General features: G+C 68.0%; 1 protein-coding gene across 1 annotated transcript; it reads left to right on the forward strand.

Moving 5' to 3' along the window:
• The first annotated feature begins 132 nt into the window (after window positions 1-132).
• On the forward strand, window positions 133-20497 carry HDAC6 (histone deacetylase 6). Its single transcript, XM_068998251.1, has 28 exons — window positions 133-153; window positions 439-491; window positions 1051-1158; window positions 1922-2004; window positions 2481-2550; window positions 2666-2706; window positions 2943-2988; window positions 3588-3682; window positions 4694-4780; window positions 5428-5496; window positions 6668-6764; window positions 9354-9419; window positions 9923-9970; window positions 10468-10557; window positions 12254-12357; window positions 12700-12767; window positions 13118-13355; window positions 14377-14505; window positions 15335-15503; window positions 16225-16358; window positions 16430-16498; window positions 16883-17072; window positions 17530-17679; window positions 18017-18191; window positions 18544-18785; window positions 19449-19604; window positions 19906-20034; window positions 20411-20497. Exons 2-28 carry the CDS (start codon window positions 489-491, stop codon window positions 20480-20482), a joined length of 2928 nt encoding a protein of 975 aa, XP_068854352.1. The 5' UTR covers window positions 133-153; window positions 439-488; the 3' UTR covers window positions 20483-20497.
• Window positions 20498-20513: the final 16 nt, after the last annotated feature.

A 20513-nucleotide genomic window follows, 5' to 3' on the forward strand; every position in this document is an offset into this window, starting at 1 on the left:
AAGCCCCGCCCCGTTAAGCCCCGCCCCGCGGCGCGTGAGGCCGCGCCCCAGACACGGCCAGGCCACGCCCCCAGCCTCGCTCCAGGCCCGCCCGCCCGCCCGCCTTTGACGTCATCACCGCGCGCCCGGCGCCAGCGTCGCGCGGGGCTGCAGGTGAGCGAGGCCGCTCCGGGCCCCGCCCGGGACCCCCCGAGTCCCCCCGAGCCCTTTTGGGACCTCCCAGACACCTCCCGGGACCCCCCGGAACCCCTCAGGAGCCCCCCGTGCCCTTCTCGGCCCATGGAGCCCCCCCCGGGCCCATGGAGCTCCCGGCTCCCATTCTTATCCCCCCCACCAGCCCCGTTTGTTTCCCACCCGCCCCCCCGGCCCCGCTCGCCCCCGCCCCCGCTGCCGCCCCCGTGTCCCGCCCCGTGTCCCCCTAACCCGTGTCCCCCCCAGGCCCCCCGCGATGCCCCCCCCCGCGCGCCGCTAGAGCCCCCCCGGCTGCCATGGTGAGAGGGGCGGGGCCGGCAGGAGGGCGGGGGCGGGGCGGGGCCGGGTGGGCGGGGCCGCGGGCCGGGGGCGTGGCTGGAGGCCCCGCCCGGTTTGCGCAGCGCCGCCCCTGAAATGGGGAGGGGTCCCGGTGCTTGAAGGGGCGGGGCTCCAAGGGGGCGGGGCTCGCACGGCCCCGCCCAAGCCCCGGGGGCACCGCACGGTGCTGGGCGTGGTCTCTGCTGAGTGGGCGGGGCCCAACGGGGCGTGGCCACCCGGGCTCCGCCCCCTGCTAACAAAGGGCTCCCGTGGGGGGCGGGGCTGGGGGCGGGGCGTGTCTCGCGTGTTCCCGGCCGTGGGTGGGCGGGGTTTGCTGTGGGCGGGGCTCCCGGGGGTGTTTCCACTGTGGGCGGGGTTTAGAAGGGTGTGGTCGGTGGGGCGTGGCTCTTGGAGGGCGTTTCCCCCGCACGGGCCTGTTGGGGCGGGCGTGGCCCGGTGGGCGTGGCTTTACCGGGTGGGCGTGGCCCGGGTGGGCGTGGCCCGGCCCGGGTGGGCGTGTCTGACCCCGGCCCCGCCCAGGGCCGCGCGGGGCGGCGGCTCCCCCAGCAGGGGGCGCTGTGCCAGGCGCGGCGGCGCGGGCGCGCGCGGGGCCGGAGGGCGGGGCTGGAGGCGGAGCTGCAGCAGCTGGTAACGGGGGGGGACCCCAAAAATGGGGGTCTGGGGGGGTTTGGGATATGGGGGGTGTGGGGCAGGGATGCAGCAGCTGGTAACGGGGGGGGACCCCAAAAATGGGGGTTTGGGGGTCCTGGGGGGGTTTGGGATATGGGGGGTGTGGGGCAGGGATGCAGCAGCTGGTAACGGGGGGGGGACCCCAAAAATGGGGGTCTGGGGGGGGTCTGGGGGGGTTTGGGATATGGGGGTGTGGGGCAGGGATGCAGCAGCTGGTAACGGGGGGGGACCCCAAAAATGGGGGTCTGGGGGGATCTGGGGGGGTTTGGGATATGGGGGGTGTGGGGCAGGGATGCAGCAGCTGGTAACGGGGGGGGACCCCAAAAATGGGGGTCTGGGGGGGTCTGGGGGGGTTTGGGATATGGGGGGTGTGGGGCAGGGATGCAGCAGCTGGTAACGGGGGGGACCCCAAAAATGGGGGTTTGGGGGGCCCTGTGGGGCACTCCCGATAGCTGGGGCCGTGGGGGGCTCACCCCAGATCCTTCCCGGGCTGCGCAGAGGGGCCGGGGCTGTCCCAGTTCGGGGCCCCTTTGGGGGGCGGGGGGGGGCGGGACCCCCGGTGCCCTGGGGGGGGCTCTGGGGTCACCCCACACTTGGGTCCCTTTGGGGGTGTCCTGGTCCCTTTGGGGTGGGGGGCGCTCCTGGAGGCCGGGCTGGCCCTGGGGGGCTCGGGGTGTCCCAGGACCCCCCAGACCCCCCCGTGCCCCCCCCCCCCCGGCAGGATTTGGGGGCGGAAGCTGCAGCTCCCACCGGGACCGGACTGGTCAGCGATGGAGGGAACGGAGGCGATGGCGGGGACGGCCGGTACGGACCCCCCTGAGCCCCCCAAATTCCCGTGCACCAAACCCCCCCCTCCCCAAATCCCCCCGAACTCCTCCTTCCTGAAATCCCCCCCAAAATTCCCCCTTCCCCAGTTCCCCTCCCCCCAAGTCCCCCTTTCTCCCACCCCCAAACGGCCCCTCCCCCATTCCTGGGTCCCCCCTCAATATCGGGGTGGGGGGTCCTGGACACCCCCAGTCCCTCCCACCCCCCACATTCCCTCTCACCCCAAATGTCAGGGTCCCCCTGGGCTTTTTGGGATTCTCTCCTGGATTTTGGGGTCCCTGCAGGGGAGGGAGCAGGGAGGGGGGCTTTGTCCTGGGCACCTGGGAACCCCCAAACTTGGAAGTCCCCCCTGACTCTCGGGGTCTCCCCCGGGGTTTTGGGGTCCCCCCCGGGGATTTTGGGGTCCCCCCTGGGGTTTTTGGGGTCCCCCCTGACTCTCGGGGTCCCCCTCGCAGCCCCCCCAGGGGTCCGGCCCCGCTCTGGGCAGCGCTGGAGGGGCTGGTCCAGCGCTGTGTCCGTGTGCAGGTGAGACCCCCCCCCATTTTGGGGTCCCCTCCGATTTTGGGGTCCCTCCCCCATTTTGGGGACCCCCCCACCCCCGGATTTCGGGGACCCCCCTGACACCCCCCCTTCCCCCCAGTGCCGCCCGGCCACCGACGAGGAGCTGCTGCTGGTGCACAGGTGGGGGGATCTGGGGGGGCTTGGAGTGATTGGGGGGGGCCCTGAGGGGGCTCTGGGGTGGATTTAGGGGGGACACGGGGGGGCGGGGGGGGGGCTCTCTCAGAGGTTTGGGGGGGATTCCTGTGGAGTTTGGGGAGTCTCTGTGGGGTTTGGGGGGGGTGATGGGATCCCCCAGGGTTTTGGGGGGCTCTGGGGTCCCCAGGCCGGCCCCTGAGGGCGGTTTTGGGGTCCCCCAGCCCCTCGTTCGTGGCGCAGCTGGAGCCCCCCGACGGCCCCGCCCCGGTGAGCACCCCCCGCTCTTGGGGTCCCCCGGGGGTCTGGGGGGATCCTTGGGGGGGGGGGGGGGGGGTGTCCCCAGGGGGTGTTGGGGGGTCCCCAAACCCTTGCAGCCCCGGGGGGAGGGTTTGGGGTCCCTTCCCGGACACCCGGGGCCCCCACTGAGGGGTTTGGGGTCCCTATGAGGGGTTTGGGGTCCCCTGTGGGGGGGGGTTGGGGTTCCCCTGGGGGTTTTGGGGTCCCCCTGGGCCCCGGGGTCCATGGGAGTTTTAGGGTTTCCCCAAGGGGTTCTGGGGGTTGCTGCATGGGGTTTTGGGGTCCCCCTGACACTGGATCCTTGCCATAGCGGTTTTGGGGTCCCCCCGGGGTTTTGGGGTCCCCTCTGGTTCCAGGTCCCTCCCGTGGGGGTTTTGGGGTCCATCCTGTGTTCAGAGCTCCCCCGAACCCCTTGGGTTCCCCCACGAGGCTTTTGGGGTCTTCCCTGGGCATTTCAGGTCCCCTTTATGGGGGGTTCACCCCCAGCCCTGGGGATTTTGGGCCCCCTCCCCCATTTTGGGGTCCCCCCGGGGGTTCTGGGGCCCTCCCTGATTTTGGGGTGCCCACAGGGGGGGTCGGGGCCCCGCTGGGCCGTGGGGGCCGCACTGGCGCTGCTGGAGCAGGTCCTGGGGGGGGCCCTGCGCAATGGGGTGGCCCTGATCAGGTACGGGGGGGCAGAAATGGGGTACGGGGGGACCAAAAGGGGGGGCAGGGAAGGGTCGTAGGGGGGTCAGGAAGGGGGTTCAGGGAGGTAAAAGGGTCTGGGGGGGCTCAGGGGGGTCCAGGGGGGCTCTGGGGGCTGTGGGGTTTGGGGGGGTGTTTGGAGGGATCCAAAAGGGGGTTCCAGGTGGGTTTGGGGGCTGGGGGATGCCTGTGGGGTCTGTGGGGGTTGGGGGGGTGCCTGTGGGGTCTGTGGGGTTGGGGGGTGCCTGTGGGGTCTGTGGGGTTGAGGGGTGCATATGGGGTCTGTGGGGTTGGGGGGTGCCTGTGGGGTCTGTGGGGGTTGGGGGGGTGCCTATGGGGTCTGTGGGGTTGGGGGGCTGCCTGTGGGGTCTGTGGGGTTGAGGGGTGCATATGGGGTCTGTGGGGTTGGGGGCTGCCTATGGGGTCTGTGGGGGTTGGGGGGGTGCCTGTGGGGTCTGTGGGGTTCGGGGGTGCCTGTGGGGTCTGTGGGGATTGGGGAGGTGCCTGTGGGATCTGTGGGGGCTGGGGGGGTGCCTGTGGGCGTTGGGGGGTGCCTGTGGGGTCTGTGGGGGTTGGGGGGGGTGCCTGTGGGGTCTGTAGGGGCTGGGGGGTGCCTGTGGGGGCTGGGGGGTGCGTGTGGGGTCTGTGGGGGTTTGGGAGGTGCCTGTGGGGTCTGTAGGGGCTGGGGGGGTGTCTATGGGGTCTGTAGGGGTTCGGGGGTGCCTATGGGGTCTCTGGGGGCTGGGGGGTGCCTGTGGGGTCTGTAGGGTTTGGGGGGGTTTTAGGGGTGCCTGTGGGGCTCTGTGGGGTCCTGCGGGGCTCTATGGGGTCCCCCGGGGCTCTGTGGGGTCCTGTGGGGCTCTATGGGGTTTTGTGTTTCCGTGAGCGTCTATGGGGCCCATAGGGCTCTGCAGGGGCTTGGGGGGGTCTGTAGATGTCTATAGGGGTCTGGAGGGCTCTCTCCCATTTCTCTGCCCCCCCCCCCCCCCAGCCCCCAGGACCCCCAGGACCCCCAGGACCCCCCCGAAGCCGCGGCCGTGGCCGCCCGGGTGGCCCAGAAGCAGCTCGGGGTGCAGCGGTGAGGGGGGCGCCCACCGGGGGGCCGGGGCCGTTTGGGGGGAAATTTCTGGGGGGTTTTGGGGGGGTTGCAGCTCCCGGGGTCCTTTTTGGGGGGGCCCAGCACCCCCTGACGTTGGGTCCGTTTTGGGGGTGGGGGGGTCCCAGGTTTCTGGGTCGTTTTTGGGGTGGGGGGTGTTGGGGGGGTCCCATGTCTTTGGGTCCTTTTTGGGGTGGGGGGTGTTGGGGGGGTCCCATGTCTTTGGGTCCTTTTTGGGGTGGGGGGTGCTTGGGGGGTCCCAGGTCTCTGGGTCCTTTTTGGGGTGGGGGGGGTGCCTGGGGGGGGTCCCAGGTCTCTGGGTCCTTTTTGGGGTGGGGGGTGTTGGGGGGGTCCCAGGTCTCTGGGTCCTTTTTGGGGTGGGGGGTGTTGGGGGGGTCCCATGTCTTTGGGTCCTTTTTGGGGTGGGGGGTGTTGGGGGGGGTCCCAGGTCTCTGGGTCCTTTTTGGGGGCGTCCCAGCCCCCGGGGTCTCCTTTTGGGGTGGGTGGGCCGAAGCCCCCGGGGGCCCTTTTGGGGTTTGGGGGTGTTTCGGGGGGGGGTCCCAGTGCCCGGGGCCCCTTTTGGGGTGTTTTGGGGGGAATTTGGGGTCCCACCCCCCGACCCCCCCCAGTGTCCTGATCGTGGATTGGAGCCCCCGGCCCGGCCGGAGCCTCCCTCGGCTGTTCCAGGAGGATCCCAGGTGGGCACTGGGAGCACTGGGGGCCATACTGGGGATACTGGGCCATACTGGGAACACTGGGGGCACTGGGGACCATACTGGGGACACTGGGGGCACTGGGGACACTGGGGACACTGGGGGCCATACTGGGGACACTGGGGGCACTGGGGGCCATACTGGGGACACTGGGCCACTCTGGGGGCACTGGGGGCACTGGGGGCCATACTGGGGACACTGGGGGCACTGGGGGCCATACTGGGGGCACTGGGGGCCATACTGGGGACACTGGGGACACTGGGGGCCACACTGGGGACACTGGGGGCCATACTGGGGACACTGGGGGCATTGAGGGATTCTGGGGGGCACTGGAATAGACTGGGGGCCATACTGGGGACACTGGGGGCCATTGTGCTGGACTGGGGAGCACTGGGGTGAACTGGGTCAGACTGGGAGGCTTTGGTCTGGACTGGTGCTTTACCGGGGGTGCTGGGCTGGACTGGGGGGGCCATACTGGGGGCACTGGGCTGTACTGGGGGGCCCTGGGTCATACTGGGAGGCACTGGGGAGGCCTTGGGCCACACTGGGGGGCCCTGGGCCATACTGGGAGGCACTGGGGAGGCCTTGGGCCACACTGGGGGGCCCTGGGCCATACTGGGAGGCACTGGGGAGGCCTTGGGCCACACTGGGGGGCCCTGGGCCATACTGGGAGGCACTGGGGAGGCCTTGGGCCACACTGGGGGGCCCTGGGCCATACTGGGAGGCACTGGGGAGGCCTTGGGCCACACTGGGGGGCACTGGGCCATACTGGGAGGCACTGGGGAGGCCTTGGGCCACACTGGGGGGCCCTGGGCCATACTGGGAGGCACTGGGGAGGCCTTGGGCCACACTGGGGGGCCCTGGGCCATACTGGGAGGCACTGGGGAGGCCTTGGGCCACACTGGGGGGCCCTGGGCCATACTGGGAGGGCTCTGGGGAGGCCTTGGGCCACACTGGGGGGCACTGGGCCATACTGTGGGGCACTGGTGGGCCCTGTGCCATACTGGGGGACACTGGTCCATACTGGGAGGGCTCTGGGCCATACTGGGGGGCACTGGTCCATGCTGGGAGGGCTCTGGGCCATACTGGGGGGCCCTGGGCCGTGGTGGGGGGTGTGGGGTGTGCCCCCCCCAGCCCCCACATCCCCTCCCCCCAGTGTCCTGTATTTTGGGGCGCAGCGGGGCCGGGACCCCCCCCCCAGCCCCGGCCACGGCCCCGGGGAGGGGTTCAGCGTGGAGCTGCAGTGGGAACAGGTACGGGGGTATAGGGGATATAGGGGATATAGGGGATATAGGGGATATAGGGGGTATAGGGGATATAGGGGATGGATGGGGGATATAGGGGGTATAGGGGATATAAGGGGTATAGGGGATGGGGTGGGGGATATAGGGGATATAGGGGATATAGGGGATGGTGTGGGGGATATAGGGGATGGTGTGGGGGATATAGGGGATATAGGGGATGGGGGATATAGGGGATGTTGGGGATGGGGTGGGGGATATAGGGGGTATAGGGGATATAGGGGATATAGAGGGTATAGGGGGTATAGGGGATATAGGAGATATAGGGGGTATAGGGGATATAGGGGGTATAGGGGATATAGGAGATATAGGGGATATAGGGGGTATAGGGGATATAGGAGATATAGGGGGTATAGGGGATATAGGGGATATAGGGGGTATAGGGGATATAGGGGGTATAGGGGATATAGGAGATATAGGGGGTATAGGGGATATAGGGGGTATAGGGGATATAGGGGATATAGAGGATGGGGTGGGGTGGAGGATATAGGGGATATAGGGGATGGGGGATATAGGGGATGTTGGGGATATAGGGGATATAGGGGATGGATGGGGGATATAGGGGATATAGGGGATATAGGAGATGGATGGGGGATATAGGGAATATAGCGGATATAAGGAATGTAGGGGATATAGGGGATGGATGGGGGATATAGGGGATGGGTGGGGGATATAGGGCATATAGGGGATATAAGGGATATAGGGGATGGTGTGGGGGATATAGGGGATATAGGGGATATAGGGGATGGGGTGGGGGATATAGGGGATGGGGTGGGGGATATAGGGGATATAGGGGATGGGGATATAGGGGATGGGGATATAGGGGATGGTGTGGGGGATATAGGGGATGGTGTGGGGGATATAGGGGATGGGGATATAGGGGATATAGGGGATGGGGATATAGGGGATATAGGTGATGGGGGATATAGGGGATGGGTATAGGGACTAGGGGGGATGGGGGATATAGGGGATACAGGAAGTGGGGAGGGGTTCAGCATGGAGCTGCAGTGGGAGCGGGTACGGGGCTGTAGGGGATGGTGTAGGGGATGCGTATAGGGATTGGATATAGGGCATGGACATAAGGGATGGATATAGGACATGAATATAGGGCATGGATAGGGGGCGTGGACATAGGGAATGGATATAAGGAGTGGGTATAGGGGATAGGTATAGGGGATACAGGAACTGAGGAGGGGTTCAGCATGGAGCTGCAGTGGGAACAGGTAGGGGCTATGGGGGGCGTAGGGGATATAGGGGATGGGAGATATAGGGGGTGGGTATAGGGGATACAGGAAGTGGGGAGGGGTTCAGCGTGGAGCTGCAGTGGGAACAGGTACGGGGCTGTAGGACACGGGTATAGGGGATGGATATAGAGAGTGGATATGGGGGATGGATATAGGGGGTATAAGGGATGGGTATAGGGGATGGATGTATAGGGGATGGATATAAGGGATACGGGAACTGGGGAGGGGTTCAGCGTGGAGCTGTGCTGGGAGCGGGTACGGGGGGATGGGGGCTGTGGGGGATGGGTACGGGGGCTGTGGGGGATGGATACAGGGGGTGGCTATAGGGGCTGGGGGCTGTGGGGGATGGATACAGGGGGTGGCTATAGGGGCTGGGGATGGGGGCTGTGGGGGATGGATGTGGGGGATGGATACAGGGAGTGGCTATAGGGGCTGGGTATGGGGGCTGTGGGGGATGGATACAGGGAGTGGCTATAGGGGCTGGGGATGGGGGCTGTGGGGGATGGATACAGGGAGTGGCTATAGGGGCTGGGTATGGGGGCTGTGGGGGATGGATACAGGGGGTGGCTGTAGGGGATGGGGATGGGGGCTGTGGGGGATGGATGTGGGGGATGGATACAGGGAGTGGCTATAGGGGCTGGGTTAAGGAGCTGTGGGGGATGGATACAGGGGGTGGCTATAGGGGCTGGGTATGGGGGCTGTGGGGGATGGATACAGGGGGCGGCTATAGGGGATGGGTTAAGGAGCTGTGGGGGATGGATACAGGGGGTGGCTATAGGGGCTGGGTATGGGGGCTGTGGGGGATGGATGTGGGGGATGGATACAGGGGGTGGCTGTAGGGGATGGGGATGGGGGCTGTGGGGGATGGATACAGGGGGTGGCTATAGGGGATGGGTACGGGGGCTGTGGGGGATGGATACAGGGGGCGGCTATAGGGGATGGGTTAAGGAGCTGTGGGGGATGGATACAGGGGGTGGCTATAGGGGCTGGGTATGGGGGCTGTGGGGGATGGATACAGGGGGTGGCTATAGGGGCTGGGTTAAGGGGTCTGTGGCTATAGGGGGTCTGGGGGCTACGGGGGCACGTAGAGGGTTCCAGTAGGGGCTGGGGGGCCATAGGGGCTCTCTGGGGAATCTGCAGGAGGGGTGTGCCGGGAGCAGGGGGGCTCTGGGGTGTCTGTAGGAGCCGGGGGGGCCTGTAGGGTCCCCCGAGCTCTGCACGGTCCGTAGGGGCTCTGTAGGGCTCTGTAGGGTCCCCGGGGGTCCATGGGGTCCCCAGGATCTCTGGGTTCCCCCAGCCCGGTGTCACCGATGGCGATTACGCGGCCGCCGCCTTCCACGTCCTGCTGCCCATCGCCTTCCAGGTGGGGTCTGGGGGGCTTTGGGGGGCTTTGGGGGGCTTTGGGGGGCCTGGGATGGTCCCGCACGGGGTGGGGGGAGGTGGGGGTCCTTGGGGGGCGTTGGGGTTCACGGGGGGGTCCCAGGGAGAGCTTCAGGGCTCTCTGGAGAGGGGCTGGGGGGGTCCAGGGGGGTTTGAGGTGGGCAGTTGGGGGTCCCAAGGGGATTTGGGGGTCTCTGGGTGGGGGTTTGGGGTCCCTGGGGGTGTTTCAGGGGGATCCTCTGGGATTTTGGGGTCCCAAGCAGGTTTTAGGGATTCCTGTGGAATTTTGAGGGTCCTTGTGGGGTTTGGGGTGCCTGGGTAGGGGTTTGGGGGTACTTGGATGGTGTTAGCGGTCCCTGTGGGGTTTGGGGTCCCTGGGTGGGGGTTTGGGGGTACTTGGATGGGGGTTTGGGGTCCCTGGGTGGGGTTTGGGGTCCCTGCGGGTGTTTGGAGGGGTCCCACTGTGACCCCACTGTGGCCCCTCAGTTCCAGCCCCAGCTCGTCCTGGTCGAGGCTTCGCTTGAGGATTTGGGGGTACGGGGGGCTCTGGGGGGTGCTGGGGGGCTCTGGGGGTGTGGGTGGGATGGGGGGGGGGCTCTGGGGGGCTCTGGGGGTCTCTGAGCCCCCCAGCATCTATAGGGTAGTCTGGGAGGTCTGGGGGGGTCTCTGGGGGATCTCTGGGGGTCTCGAAGCCCCCTGGTGCCCCCAGGGGTCTCAGGGGGTTTCTGGAGCTCTCTGGGGCTCCAGAGGGGTCTCTGGGGGTTTGTGGGGGTCTCTGGGGTTCTCTGGGGGTCTCGGAGCCCCCCGGTGTCTTTAGGGCCCTGTGGGAGGTCGGGGGGGTCTCTGAGAGGTCTCTGAGGGGGGCTTTATAGGGGTCTCTGAGCCTCTTGGTGTTTATGGGGTACTATGGGGGGGTCTCCGGGGCTCTATAGGGGTCTCTGAACCTCTTGGTGTCTATAGGGCACTATGGGGGGTCTCTGGGGCTCTATAGGGGTTTCTGGGCGGTCTCTAAGGTCCCCCCATGTCCCCAGGGGTCTCTGGGGGTCTCCCCTGCCGGCTTTGCTCTCCTGACCCACCTGCTCATGGCCTTGGGCAGGGGGCGGCTGCTGCTGCTGCTGCAGGTGAGGGGGGGCTCGGGGGGGCTGGGGGGTCTGGGGGGGGCTATGGGGCTGGGGTCGGTGGGGCTCTGTGGGGGCTGTGGGGGGGTTATGGGGCTGGGGTCTGTGGGGATGTGGGGCTGTGGGGGGGTTATGGGGCTGGGGACTGTGGGGCTCTGTGGGGGCTGTGGGGGCGTTTTGGGGCTGGGGTCTGTGGGGCTCTGTGGGGGCTGTGGGGGGGTTATGGGGCTGGGGTCTGTGGGGCTCTGTGGGGGCTGTGGGGGGTTATGGGGCTGGGGTCGGTGGGGGCTGTGGGGGGTTATGGGGCTGGGGTCTGTGGGGGTCTGTGGGGGCTGGGGGCTCTGTGGGGGGGTTATGGGGCTGTGGGGCTCTGTGGGGCTCTGTAGGGTTCTGTAGGGCTGTGTAGGGCTCTGTGGGGCTGTAGGGGTCTGTGGGGGCTGTGGGGCTCTGTGGGGTTATGGGGCTGGGGTCTGTGGGACTGTTGGGCGTAAAACCAGCTGCTGGGGTTATGGGGCTGTGGGGGCTGTGGGGGGCTGTGGGAGTCTGTGGGGGGGGTTATGGGGCTGTGGGGGTCTGTGGGGGTGGTAGGGGTCTGTGGGGCGGTTATGGGGCTGTGGGGTCTGTGTGGGGTTATGGGGCTGTAGGGCTCTGTGGGGCTGTAGGGCTTTGTGGGGCTGTGGGGAGGGTTATGGGGCTGGGGACTGTGGGGCTCTATGGGGGCTGTGGGGCTGTGGGGGGGTTATGGGGCTGGTGGCTGTGGGGCTCTGTAGGGCTCCATAGGGCTCTGTGGGGCTGTAGGGGTCTGTGGGGGTGGTAGGGGTCTGTTGGGCGGTTATGGGGCTGTGGGGTCTGTGTGGGGTTATGGGGCTGTAGGGCTCTGTGGGGCTGTAGGGCTTTGTGGGGCTGTGGGGAGGGTTATGGGGCTGGGGACTGTGGGGCTCTATGGGGGCTGTGGGGTTGTGGGGGGGTTATGGGGCTGGTGGCTGTGGGGCTCTGTAGGGCTCCATAGGGCTCTGTGGGGCTGTAGGGGTCTGTGGGGGCTGTGGGGCTCTGTGGGGTTATGGGGCGGGGGTCTGTGGGACTGTTGGGGGTATAACTAGCTCTTGGGGTTATGGGGCTGTGGGGGCTGTAGGGGGCTGTGGCGCTCTGTGGGGGTCTGTGGGGCTCTGTGGACTCTGTGGGGCTGTGGGCTCTGTGGGGGTTATGGGGCTGGGGTCTGAGGGGGGTTATGGGGCTGGGGGCTGTGGGTCTGGCGGCTCTGTGGGCAGGTTATGGGGCTGGGGGTTCTGTGGGGCTGAGGGGGGTTATGGGGCTGGGGGCTGTGGGTCTATGGAGTCTGTGGGGCTCTGGGAGGGGTTATGGGGGCACCTGGGGGTGGCCACTGAGGGCAGTTCCGGGTGGTTCTGTGGGGCTGTAGAGGCCGGGGCGGTTATGGGGGTGCCGGGGGGCTGTGGGGCCGCTGGGGGCTGTAGGGGGGGTTTGGGGCTGTGGGGGTCACTGGGCTGCTCTGCAGCGGCTGTTTCGGGGCTGTTCGGGGCTGTGGGGGTCGGGGGGGCCGCAGGGGGTTCCAGGGGCCGTTTGGGGGGGCTGTAGGGGCTGTTTTGGGGGGGCCATGTTTGGGGGGCCGCAGGGGCCGTATGGACCGTCCTGGGGGTCCGTAGGGCTCCGTGAGGCTCCCCCTGACCCCCCCTCTCCACAGGGGGGGCCGGACTTGGGGGCGTCCCCGGGGGGGGTGGGGGCCGTCCTGCAGACACTGCTGGGGGACCCTGGGGACCCCCTCGGGCCCATCAGCCCCACCCCCAGGTGAGGGGGCTTGGGGGGTTTAAAGGGGAGGTTGGGGGGGGCTGGAGGAGATTGGGGGGGGTTTTGGGGGTGTTTCGAGGTGTTGGGGGAACCTTGGGTGGGTTTGGGGGGACCGGGGTGGTGTTTGGGGAGGGCTGGTGGGGTTGGAGGGGCTCAGCCTTGGGGAGCTGTTGGGGATGGTTGGGGTGTTTTGGGAGCTGGAGGGGATTTTGGGGAGCATCTGGGGGCCCTTGGCGGGGATTTTGGGGAGCTTCAAGGGGGCTGAGAGCTTGGAGGGAGTCATGGAGGTGCTGGGGGCAGTTTCGGGGTGCCCCCAGTCTCAACATCTCAGTTTTCCCCCAGCGGCCTGGCCAGCATTGCCCGCACCCTGAGCGTCCACCAGCAGTACTGGGGCTGCCTGCAGAGCATCGGTGAGGGGGGACCCCGAAATCCGGGGGGACGCCCTGAAATGGCGATAGGGGCCCTTTGAACCCCTCAAAAACTGAGCGGAGGCTTTGGGGGACACGCTGGGCCCGGTTGCTAAGGCGCCATCTTGGTTGCTATGCCGCCATATTGGCTCGCCGCCATCTTGGTCCCTCTCAGGGACCCCCCAGACACCCCAACCCCCCAACAGACACCCCCAGAAGTCTCTCGGGGACCCCCAAATTCCCTTGGGGACCCCCCAGACCCCCTCAGGGACCCCCAAAATCTCCTTGGGGAGCCCCAAAGGTGGGTGGGAGCATATTTTGGGTGCCCACCCTGAGGTGCCCCCCCTGCACAGAGATCGAGGAGGAGGAAGAGGATGAGGAGGAGGAGGATGAGGAGGAAGAGGAGGAGGAAGAGGAAGTAGAGGTGGAAGCAGGGGAGGAAGAGAATGAGGAGGAGGAGAAGGAGGAGCTGGAGGGGGATGGGAACCCCCCAGAGACCACCCCGGAGACCCCCCCGGAGGCCCCGACGAGACCCCGGGTGGGGCTGGTGTATGACCCCCGCATGGAGGAGCACAGGAACACCTGGGACAGGTGAGGGGGGCACCCGGGGCCTTCGGGGCAGTTCTGGGGTGATTTTGGGGTGATTTGGGGTGTCTGGCAGCCAGCACCCCAAGTCCCCACAGCACCTGTCCTGGGGTGGATTTGGAGTGATTTTGTGGTGGATTTGGTGTGATTTGGGGGTGATTTGGGGTGATTTTGGGGTGGTTTGGGGTGATTTTGGGGTGGATTTGGTGTGATTTGGGGTGATTTTGGGGTGGTTTGGGGTGTCTCGCAGCCAGCACCCCGAGTCCCTGCAGCCTGTCCCGGGGTGGATTTGGTGTGATTTTGGGGTGGATTTGGAGTGATTTTGGGGTGGATTTGGTGTGATTTTGGTGTGATTTGGGGTGGATTTGGTGTGATTTTGGTGTGATTTGGGGTGGTTTTGGTGTGATTTTGGGGTGATTTGGGGTGGTTTTGGGGTGTCTCGCAGCCAGCACCCCAAGTCCCCGCAGCGCCTGTCCCGGGGGGGATTTGGGGTGGTTTTGGTGTGATTTTGGGGTGATTTGGGGTGGTTTTGGGGTGATTTTGGGGTGGTTTTGGTGTGATTTTGGGGTGATTTGGGGTGGTTTGGGGTGATTTGGGGTGGTTTTGGGGTGATTCTGGGGTGATTTGGGGTGGTTTTGGTGTGATTTTGGGGTGATTTGGGGCGGTTTTGGGGTGTCTCGCAGCCAGCACCCCGAGTCCCCGCAGCACCTGTCCCGGGGGAGATTTGGGGTGGTTTTGGTGTGATTTTGGGGTGGTTTTGGTGTGATTTGGGGTGATTTGGTGTGATTTTGGGGTGGTTTTGGTGTGATTTTGGGGTGATTTGGTGTGATTTTGGGGTGGTTTTGGTGTGATTTTGGGGTGATTTGGGGTGGTTTTGGGGTGATTTGGGGTGGTTTTGGTGTGATTTTGGGGTGATTTGGGGTGGTTTGGGGTGGTTTGGGGTGGTTTTGGGGTGATTCTGGGGTGATTTGGGGTGGTTTTGGTGTGATTTTGGGGTGATTTGGGGCGGTTTTGGGGTGTCTCGCAGCCAGCACCCCGAGTCCCCGCAGCGCCTGTCCCGGGTGCTGCAGCGGCTGCAGGAGCTGGGGCTGGCCCAGCGCTGCCTCCGGGTGCCCCCCCGGCCCGCGACCCCCCGAGAGCTCCGTGCCTGCCACACGTGAGGGGGGGCCCAAATGGGGGGTGGGGAGGGGTCCTGTGGGGTGGGGGGTCCGGGGGGGTCCTGAGGGGGTCCCAGTGATGGGGGTTCTGTGGGGTGGGGGGGGGATGAGGAGGGGTCCTGGGGTCGGGAGGGTCCCATGGGGTGGGGCTGCATGGGGGTGTCCTGGGGGGGTTTTGGGGGTCGCTATGGGGGTGGGGAACAGGGAGGGCCTGGGGGTGGGGGTTCGGGGGAGTTCTGGGGAGGGGTCCCTGATGGGGAAGTTTGGGGGGTTCTTGACTGAGGGGTCCCCAGTGGCGGGGTTTGGAGTGTCCCTGAGGGGGGGATTTTGGGGGATTTGGGCCCAGGAGTTGCAGGGGAGCTCAGGGGGCTCCCTGAGGGGAGGGATTTGGGGGTCCCTGCTGAAGGAGCTCGGGGTGGGTGGGTGATCCAGAGTCCCTGATCGGGGAGCTCGGGGTGGGTGGGTGCTCCGGGGGTCTCTGTCCGGGGAGCTCGGGGTGGGTGGGTGCTCCGGGGGTCTCTGTCCGGGGAGCTTGGGGTGGGTGGGTGCTCCGGGGGTCCCTGTCCGGGGAGCTCGGGGTGGGTCGGTGCTCCGGGGGTCCTTGCTGAAGGAGCTTGGGATGGGTGGGTGATCCGGAGGTCCCTGACTGGGGAGCTCGGGGTGGGTGGGTGCTCCGGGGGTCCCTGACCGGGGAGCTCGGGGTGGGTCGGTGCTCCGGGGGTCCCTGCTGAAGGAGCTCGGGGTGGGTCGGTGCTCCGGGGGTCCCTGCTGAAGGAGCTCGGGGTGGGTGGGTGCTGCGGGGGTCGGTCCCTGACTCGTGCCCCCCAGCCGGGCCCACGTGCGGACGCTGTCCCGGACGCCGGCGCTGTCGCCGCGGGAGCTGCGGGCGCTGTCGCAGCGCTACAACAGCCTCTACCTGTGCCCCCGCTCGTACAGCTGCGCCCGCCTGGCCGCGGGGGGGGCCTGCGCCGCCGCGGGGGCCGTGCTGGGCGGGCAGGTGGGCACTGGGGGCACCGGGGGCACCGGGGGTGTAGGGGTGTGAGCCGTGCTGGGCGGGCAGGTGGGCACCGGGGGGTGCAGGGGGGTGCGGGGGTGTGAGCCGTGCTGGGCGGGCAGGTGGGCACCGGGGGCACCGGGGGCACCGGGGGTGTAGGGGTGTGAGCCGTGCTGGGCGGGCAGGTGGGCACCGGGGACACCGGGGGTGCGGGGGTGTGAGCCGTGCTGGGCGGGCAGGTGGGCACCGGGGGGTGCAGGGGTTTGAGCCGTGCTGGGCTCTCCTGGTCCCGCTGGGCTTTGGGGTCTCTGTGGGGTTGGGGCAGCTTTTAGGGCTTGGGGGCTTTCTGTGGGGTTGAAGGGGTCTCTACGGAGTTTGGGAGTCCCAGAGGGGTTAGGGGGCGTTTCTGTGGGGTTTGGGGGTCACAGTGGAGTTAGGGGGTGTCTCTGTGGGGTTTGGGGGTCACAGTGGAGTTAGGGGTTGTCTCTGTGGGGTTTGGGGATCTCTGAGGTTTTGGGGTCTCATGAGATTTGTGGGGGAGGGTCTCTGGATTTAGGGAGTCCCAGTGGAATCTGGGGGTCTCCATGGGGTACTGGGGTTTTGGGGGGGTCCTGGCAGGGTTTGGGGGGGGTCTCTATGGCGTTTGGGGGGTCCCAGCGGGGTTTGGGGGTCTCTCTGGGGTTCGGGGGTCCCGGTGCCCCCTGACCCCACCGTGCCCCCCCAGGTGCGCTCGGCCCTGGCCGTGCTGCGCCCCCCCGGCCACCACGCCCGCCCGGGCTCTGCCGGGGGCTTCTGCCTCTTCAACAACGTGGGGGTGGCCGCGCGCCACGCCCAGCGCCTGGCCGGGACCCCCCTCAGGTACGGGGGGCCAGGGCTGCGGGGACCCCCCCGGGGCGCCCACCCCCCCCAACACCCCCTGTGCCCCCCAGGGTGCTGATCCTGGACTGGGACGTTCACCACGGCAACGGCACCCAGGAGATCTTCGAGGAGGACCCCAGGTGGGGGGGCCTGGGGGCGTTTGGGGTGCTGGGGTGGGTTCGGGGGGTCTGGGGGTCTCAGGGGGGTCCCAGGGGTGCTGGGGGGGATTTTGGGGATGGTGGGGGGTCCTGGGGAGGGGGCTCTGGGGATGTGGGGTGCGCTTGGGGCAGTGGGGAAGGGCTCCAGGGGGTGCTGGGGGCTTTGGGGTCCCTGTAGGGCTGAGGAGGGGGGTTTTGGGGTGCTGGGGGGAGGTTGGGGTGCTTTGGGTTGTTTTAGCATCCCGGAGGATTTGGGGGTCTGGGGTGGGGTTTGGGGTGCCTGGGGGTTGTCCCATGGCTGCTCTGGGGTGGGTTTGGGGTCCTGAGGGGATTTTGGGGTCCCTGACCCCCCTGGCTCCCCCCCAGTGTCCTGTACGTGTCCCTGCACCGCCACGACGGCTCCTTCTTCCCGGGGGGGGCCGGGGGGTCCCCGCGGCGCCGGGGGAGGGGTCCTGGCACCGGCTTCACCCTGAACGTGGGGTGGGGGGGGCCCCGCGTGGGGGACCCCGAGTACCTGGCGGCCCTGACCCGGCTGGTGCTGCCCGTGGCCTGCCAGGTGAGGGGGGGTCCTGGGGGGGCTCCGGGGGGGGCTGGGGCCGTTTTGGGGGCTGGGTCTCTCTGTGGGAGGGGTGGGACCCTTTGGGGGGGCTGGGTCCCTTTGGGGAGGGGGGGCTGGGTTTGTTTTGGGGGGATCTGGGTCCGTTTCAGGGGGGTTGGGTCCCTGTTTTGGGGGGTTCCTTGGGGGGGCTGTGATGCTTTGGGAGGGTCTGGGTTCATTTGGGGGAGTCTGGATCTGTTTTGGGGGGGGGTGGGCCTTTCAGGGGATCCTTTTGGGGGCGTCTTGGGTTCATTTTGGGGGCTGGGTCCCACGAGAGCAGTTGTGACACTTTGGGGGGGCTCTGGCTCCTTTTGGGGGTGGTCTGTGTCCCCCATTTGGAGCCATTGGATTTTGGGGGGGTCGGGGGCGGCATTCCCGCCCCCTTTACCCCCCCCTGACCTCACGGCCCCCCCAGTTCGGGCCGGAGCTGGTGCTGGTGTCGGCCGGGTTCGACGCGGGCCGGGGGGACCCCCTGGGGGGGTGCCTGGTGTCCCCCCAGACCTTCGGCCTCATGACCCATCTGCTGGGGGGGCTGGCGGGGGGGCGGCTCGTGCTCGTGCTCGAGGTGAGGGGCCGGGGGGGGGGCGCTTGGGGGGGGTTTGGGGGCTCTTTGGGGATCCTGGGGGGGTCTGGGGGTCCCAGTGAGGGGTCGGAGAGGCCCTGGGGAGATGGGAGGATCCTGGGGGGCCAATTTGGGGGTTGGGGGCTCTGGGGGAGGCCTGGGGGTCTCAGTGAGGGGTGGGTGAGCTGGGAGGGAGTGAGGGGGGCCTGTTCGGGGTTTGGGGGGCGGGGGAGGTCCGGGGGTCCCTCGGGGGGATGAGGGTCCCCGGGGGGGGGGTGTGTCCCTTTCTGGAGGGGTCCCCATGGGGGGCCGGGGGTCTCTGACGCTGGGGGTCTCGCAGGGCGGGTACAACCTGGGGGTGACGGCGGAGGGGGTGGGGCAGTGCCTGGGGGTCCTGCTCGGGGACCCCCCCTCGCTGCCCCCCCCCGGCACCCCCCAGCCCGCGGCGCTGAGGGCCCTGAGCCGCACCCTGCGCGCCCAGCGGGGCTGCTGGAGCTGCCTGCGGCTGCCCCGGGGTGAGACCCCTCCCCAGAGCGACCCCCAAACCCACACCGGGGGTCCTGGAGTTTCTGCACAGCGAGGCCCCCCCGGGATCCCCAAATCCCATCCCAGACCCACGGGGACCACCAGGACCCCCCCCCAGGCCCCCAATCCTCAGCCCAGAACCCCCAAACACCCCCTGGGACCCCCAAACTCTGACACGAGCCCCCTCCCCAGAGCCCCAAACCGGACCCACCCCCACAGGGACCCTCCCTCGGACACCGAAACGGGACCCAGGGGACCCCCAGGGGCCCCCCAGCCCCGTCCCCCCTGGGGGACCCTCAGGGACCCCCCGAACTCCCCCCAACCAATCCCTCCCTCCCCCAGTTGAGCCCCCCCCGGCGGCCCCCAGGAAGGAAGGCAGCGATGACGTCACACCAGCCGCCGATGACGTCACGGGGTCTGCCCCCTTGGACGCCGCCATTCGCCGCATGGGGGCGCTGCAGCTCGGGGACGCCCCGGGGGGCGGGGCCAAGGCGGCCCCGGGGGAGGAGCCTCTGCCAGGCCCCGCCCCCACGGGAGCGGCCGCTGCCGCCCCCTGCTGGGAGGAGGAGGAAGAGCTGGAGGAGGTGGGGAGGGGGATGGGGGGATGTTCTTAGGGAAGGGTGGAGGTTTGGGGGGGATTTGGGGAGGGGAGTTTTTGGGGAGGGGGTTCAAGGAAGGGTTTTTGGGGAGTTTTGGGCAGGGGGTTTGGGGCGGGGGTTTGTGGGGTGGGTTTGAGGGGTGGGTTTGGGGGATGGGTTTGGGGGGTGGGTTTGGGGGGTGGGTTTGGGGGTGGGTTTGGGGGGTGGGTTTGGGGGGTGGGTTTGGGGGATGGGTTTGGGGGTGGGTTTGGGGGGTGGGTTTGGGGGGTGGGTTTGGGGGTGGGTTTGGGGGGTGGGTTTGGGGGTGGGTTTGGGGATGGGTTTGGGGGGTGGGTTTGGGGGGTGGGTTTGGGGGGTGGGTTTGGGGATGGGTTTGGGGGGTGGGTTTGGGGGATGGGTTTGGGGATGGGTTTGGGGGGTGGGTTTGGGGATGGGTTTGGGGATGGGTTTGGGGGGTGGGTTTGGGGATGGGTTTGGGGGTGGGTTTGGGGGGTGGGTTTGGGGGATGGGTTTGGGGATGGGTTTGGGGGGTGGGTTTGGGTGGTGGGTTTGGGGGATGGGTTTGGGGGGTGGGTTTGGGAGGATAAGTTTGGGGATGGGTTTGGGGGACCCCCGGCCCCTCACGCTCCCATTCCTCCGGGCCGGCAGGGGGCGCTGTACGCCGTGACGCCCCTCCTGGACTGTCCCCACCTGGGGGCCGTGGCCCCGCCCCCGGCCGGGGGGGCCCTTGGGGACATCCTGCCCCCCCCCTGCGGGGTCTGCGGGAGCCGCCGCGAGAACTGGCTGTGCCTCAGCTGCCACCAGGTCAGCGACCCCACAGCACCCAGAAACCCCAAAAACACCCCCGCACCCCACCCCAGATCACCCCAAAAACCACCCCGAAATCGCCTCCTGCACCCAAACCCCCCAATTCACACTTAAAGCGCCCCCAAACCACTCCCTGTACCCCCAAAAACCCCCTCGTGCATCCCAAACCACCCCCTACACCTCTCGTTCACCCCCAATCGCTCCCCACACCCCACATCGCCCATCCTGCGCCCCAGACCTGCCCCCGGCACCCCCCCGTTGCCCCGGGGGCCCCCCCAGACGCCGCCCCGTGCCGCAGGTGCTGTGCGGGCGCTACGTGGGGCGGCACATGCTGGAGCACGGCGCGGCCTCGGGGCACCCCCTGGTGCTGAGCCTGCGGGACCTGGCGGCCTGGTGCTACCCCTGCGGGGGCTACGTCACCCACCCGGTGAGCCGGGGGGCTGGGGGGGCTGGGGGGGCCGGGGGGTCCCTGCACCCCCGGGGTTTGGGGGTCCGGGGTGAGCTGGCACGGGAATGAACCATTGTTGAACGGGGGAGGGGGGGACGGACACCGGGTAAACCACTGTGAACGTGGGGGGGGGGGGGACACATCGGGGTGAACCATTGAACTGCTGGGGTGGGGGTGACAGTGGGCTGGACCACTGCAGAATGGGGGGGTGACAAGGTTGAACCACTGGGAAGTGGGGGGGATGGGGCAAACCATCAGGGAACAGGGTATGGGGGGGGCAGAGTCCCACTTTGGACACAACCACCAGGGCGTGGGGGGGGGGAGGTTCCCCATCTAACGCCCCACACCCCCCCAGGTGCTGCTCCCCACCAAGACCTTCATCTACCGCCTCAAATTCGGCACTGACCCCCCCACCCCCTCCTTCTGAGCTCCTCCCCCCTCCCCCTCCCCCACCCCGC

Source organism: Aphelocoma coerulescens, chromosome 31 (assembly GCF_041296385.1).
Source record: "Aphelocoma coerulescens isolate FSJ_1873_10779 chromosome 31, UR_Acoe_1.0, whole genome shotgun sequence".
Lineage (NCBI taxonomy): Eukaryota > Metazoa > Chordata > Aves > Passeriformes > Corvidae > Aphelocoma > Aphelocoma coerulescens.

Bases quoted from the DNA above. Each gene is read 5' to 3' on its own strand.
- HDAC6 (XM_068998251.1), top strand. The intron at 12,768-13,117 runs GTGAGGGGGGAC...CCCCCTGCACAG, and splicing joins GGGCTGCCTGCAGAGCATCG to AGATCGAGGAGGAGGAAGAG. The intron at 16,499-16,882 runs GTGGGGGGGCCT...GCTCCCCCCCAG, and splicing joins ATCTTCGAGGAGGACCCCAG to TGTCCTGTACGTGTCCCTGC.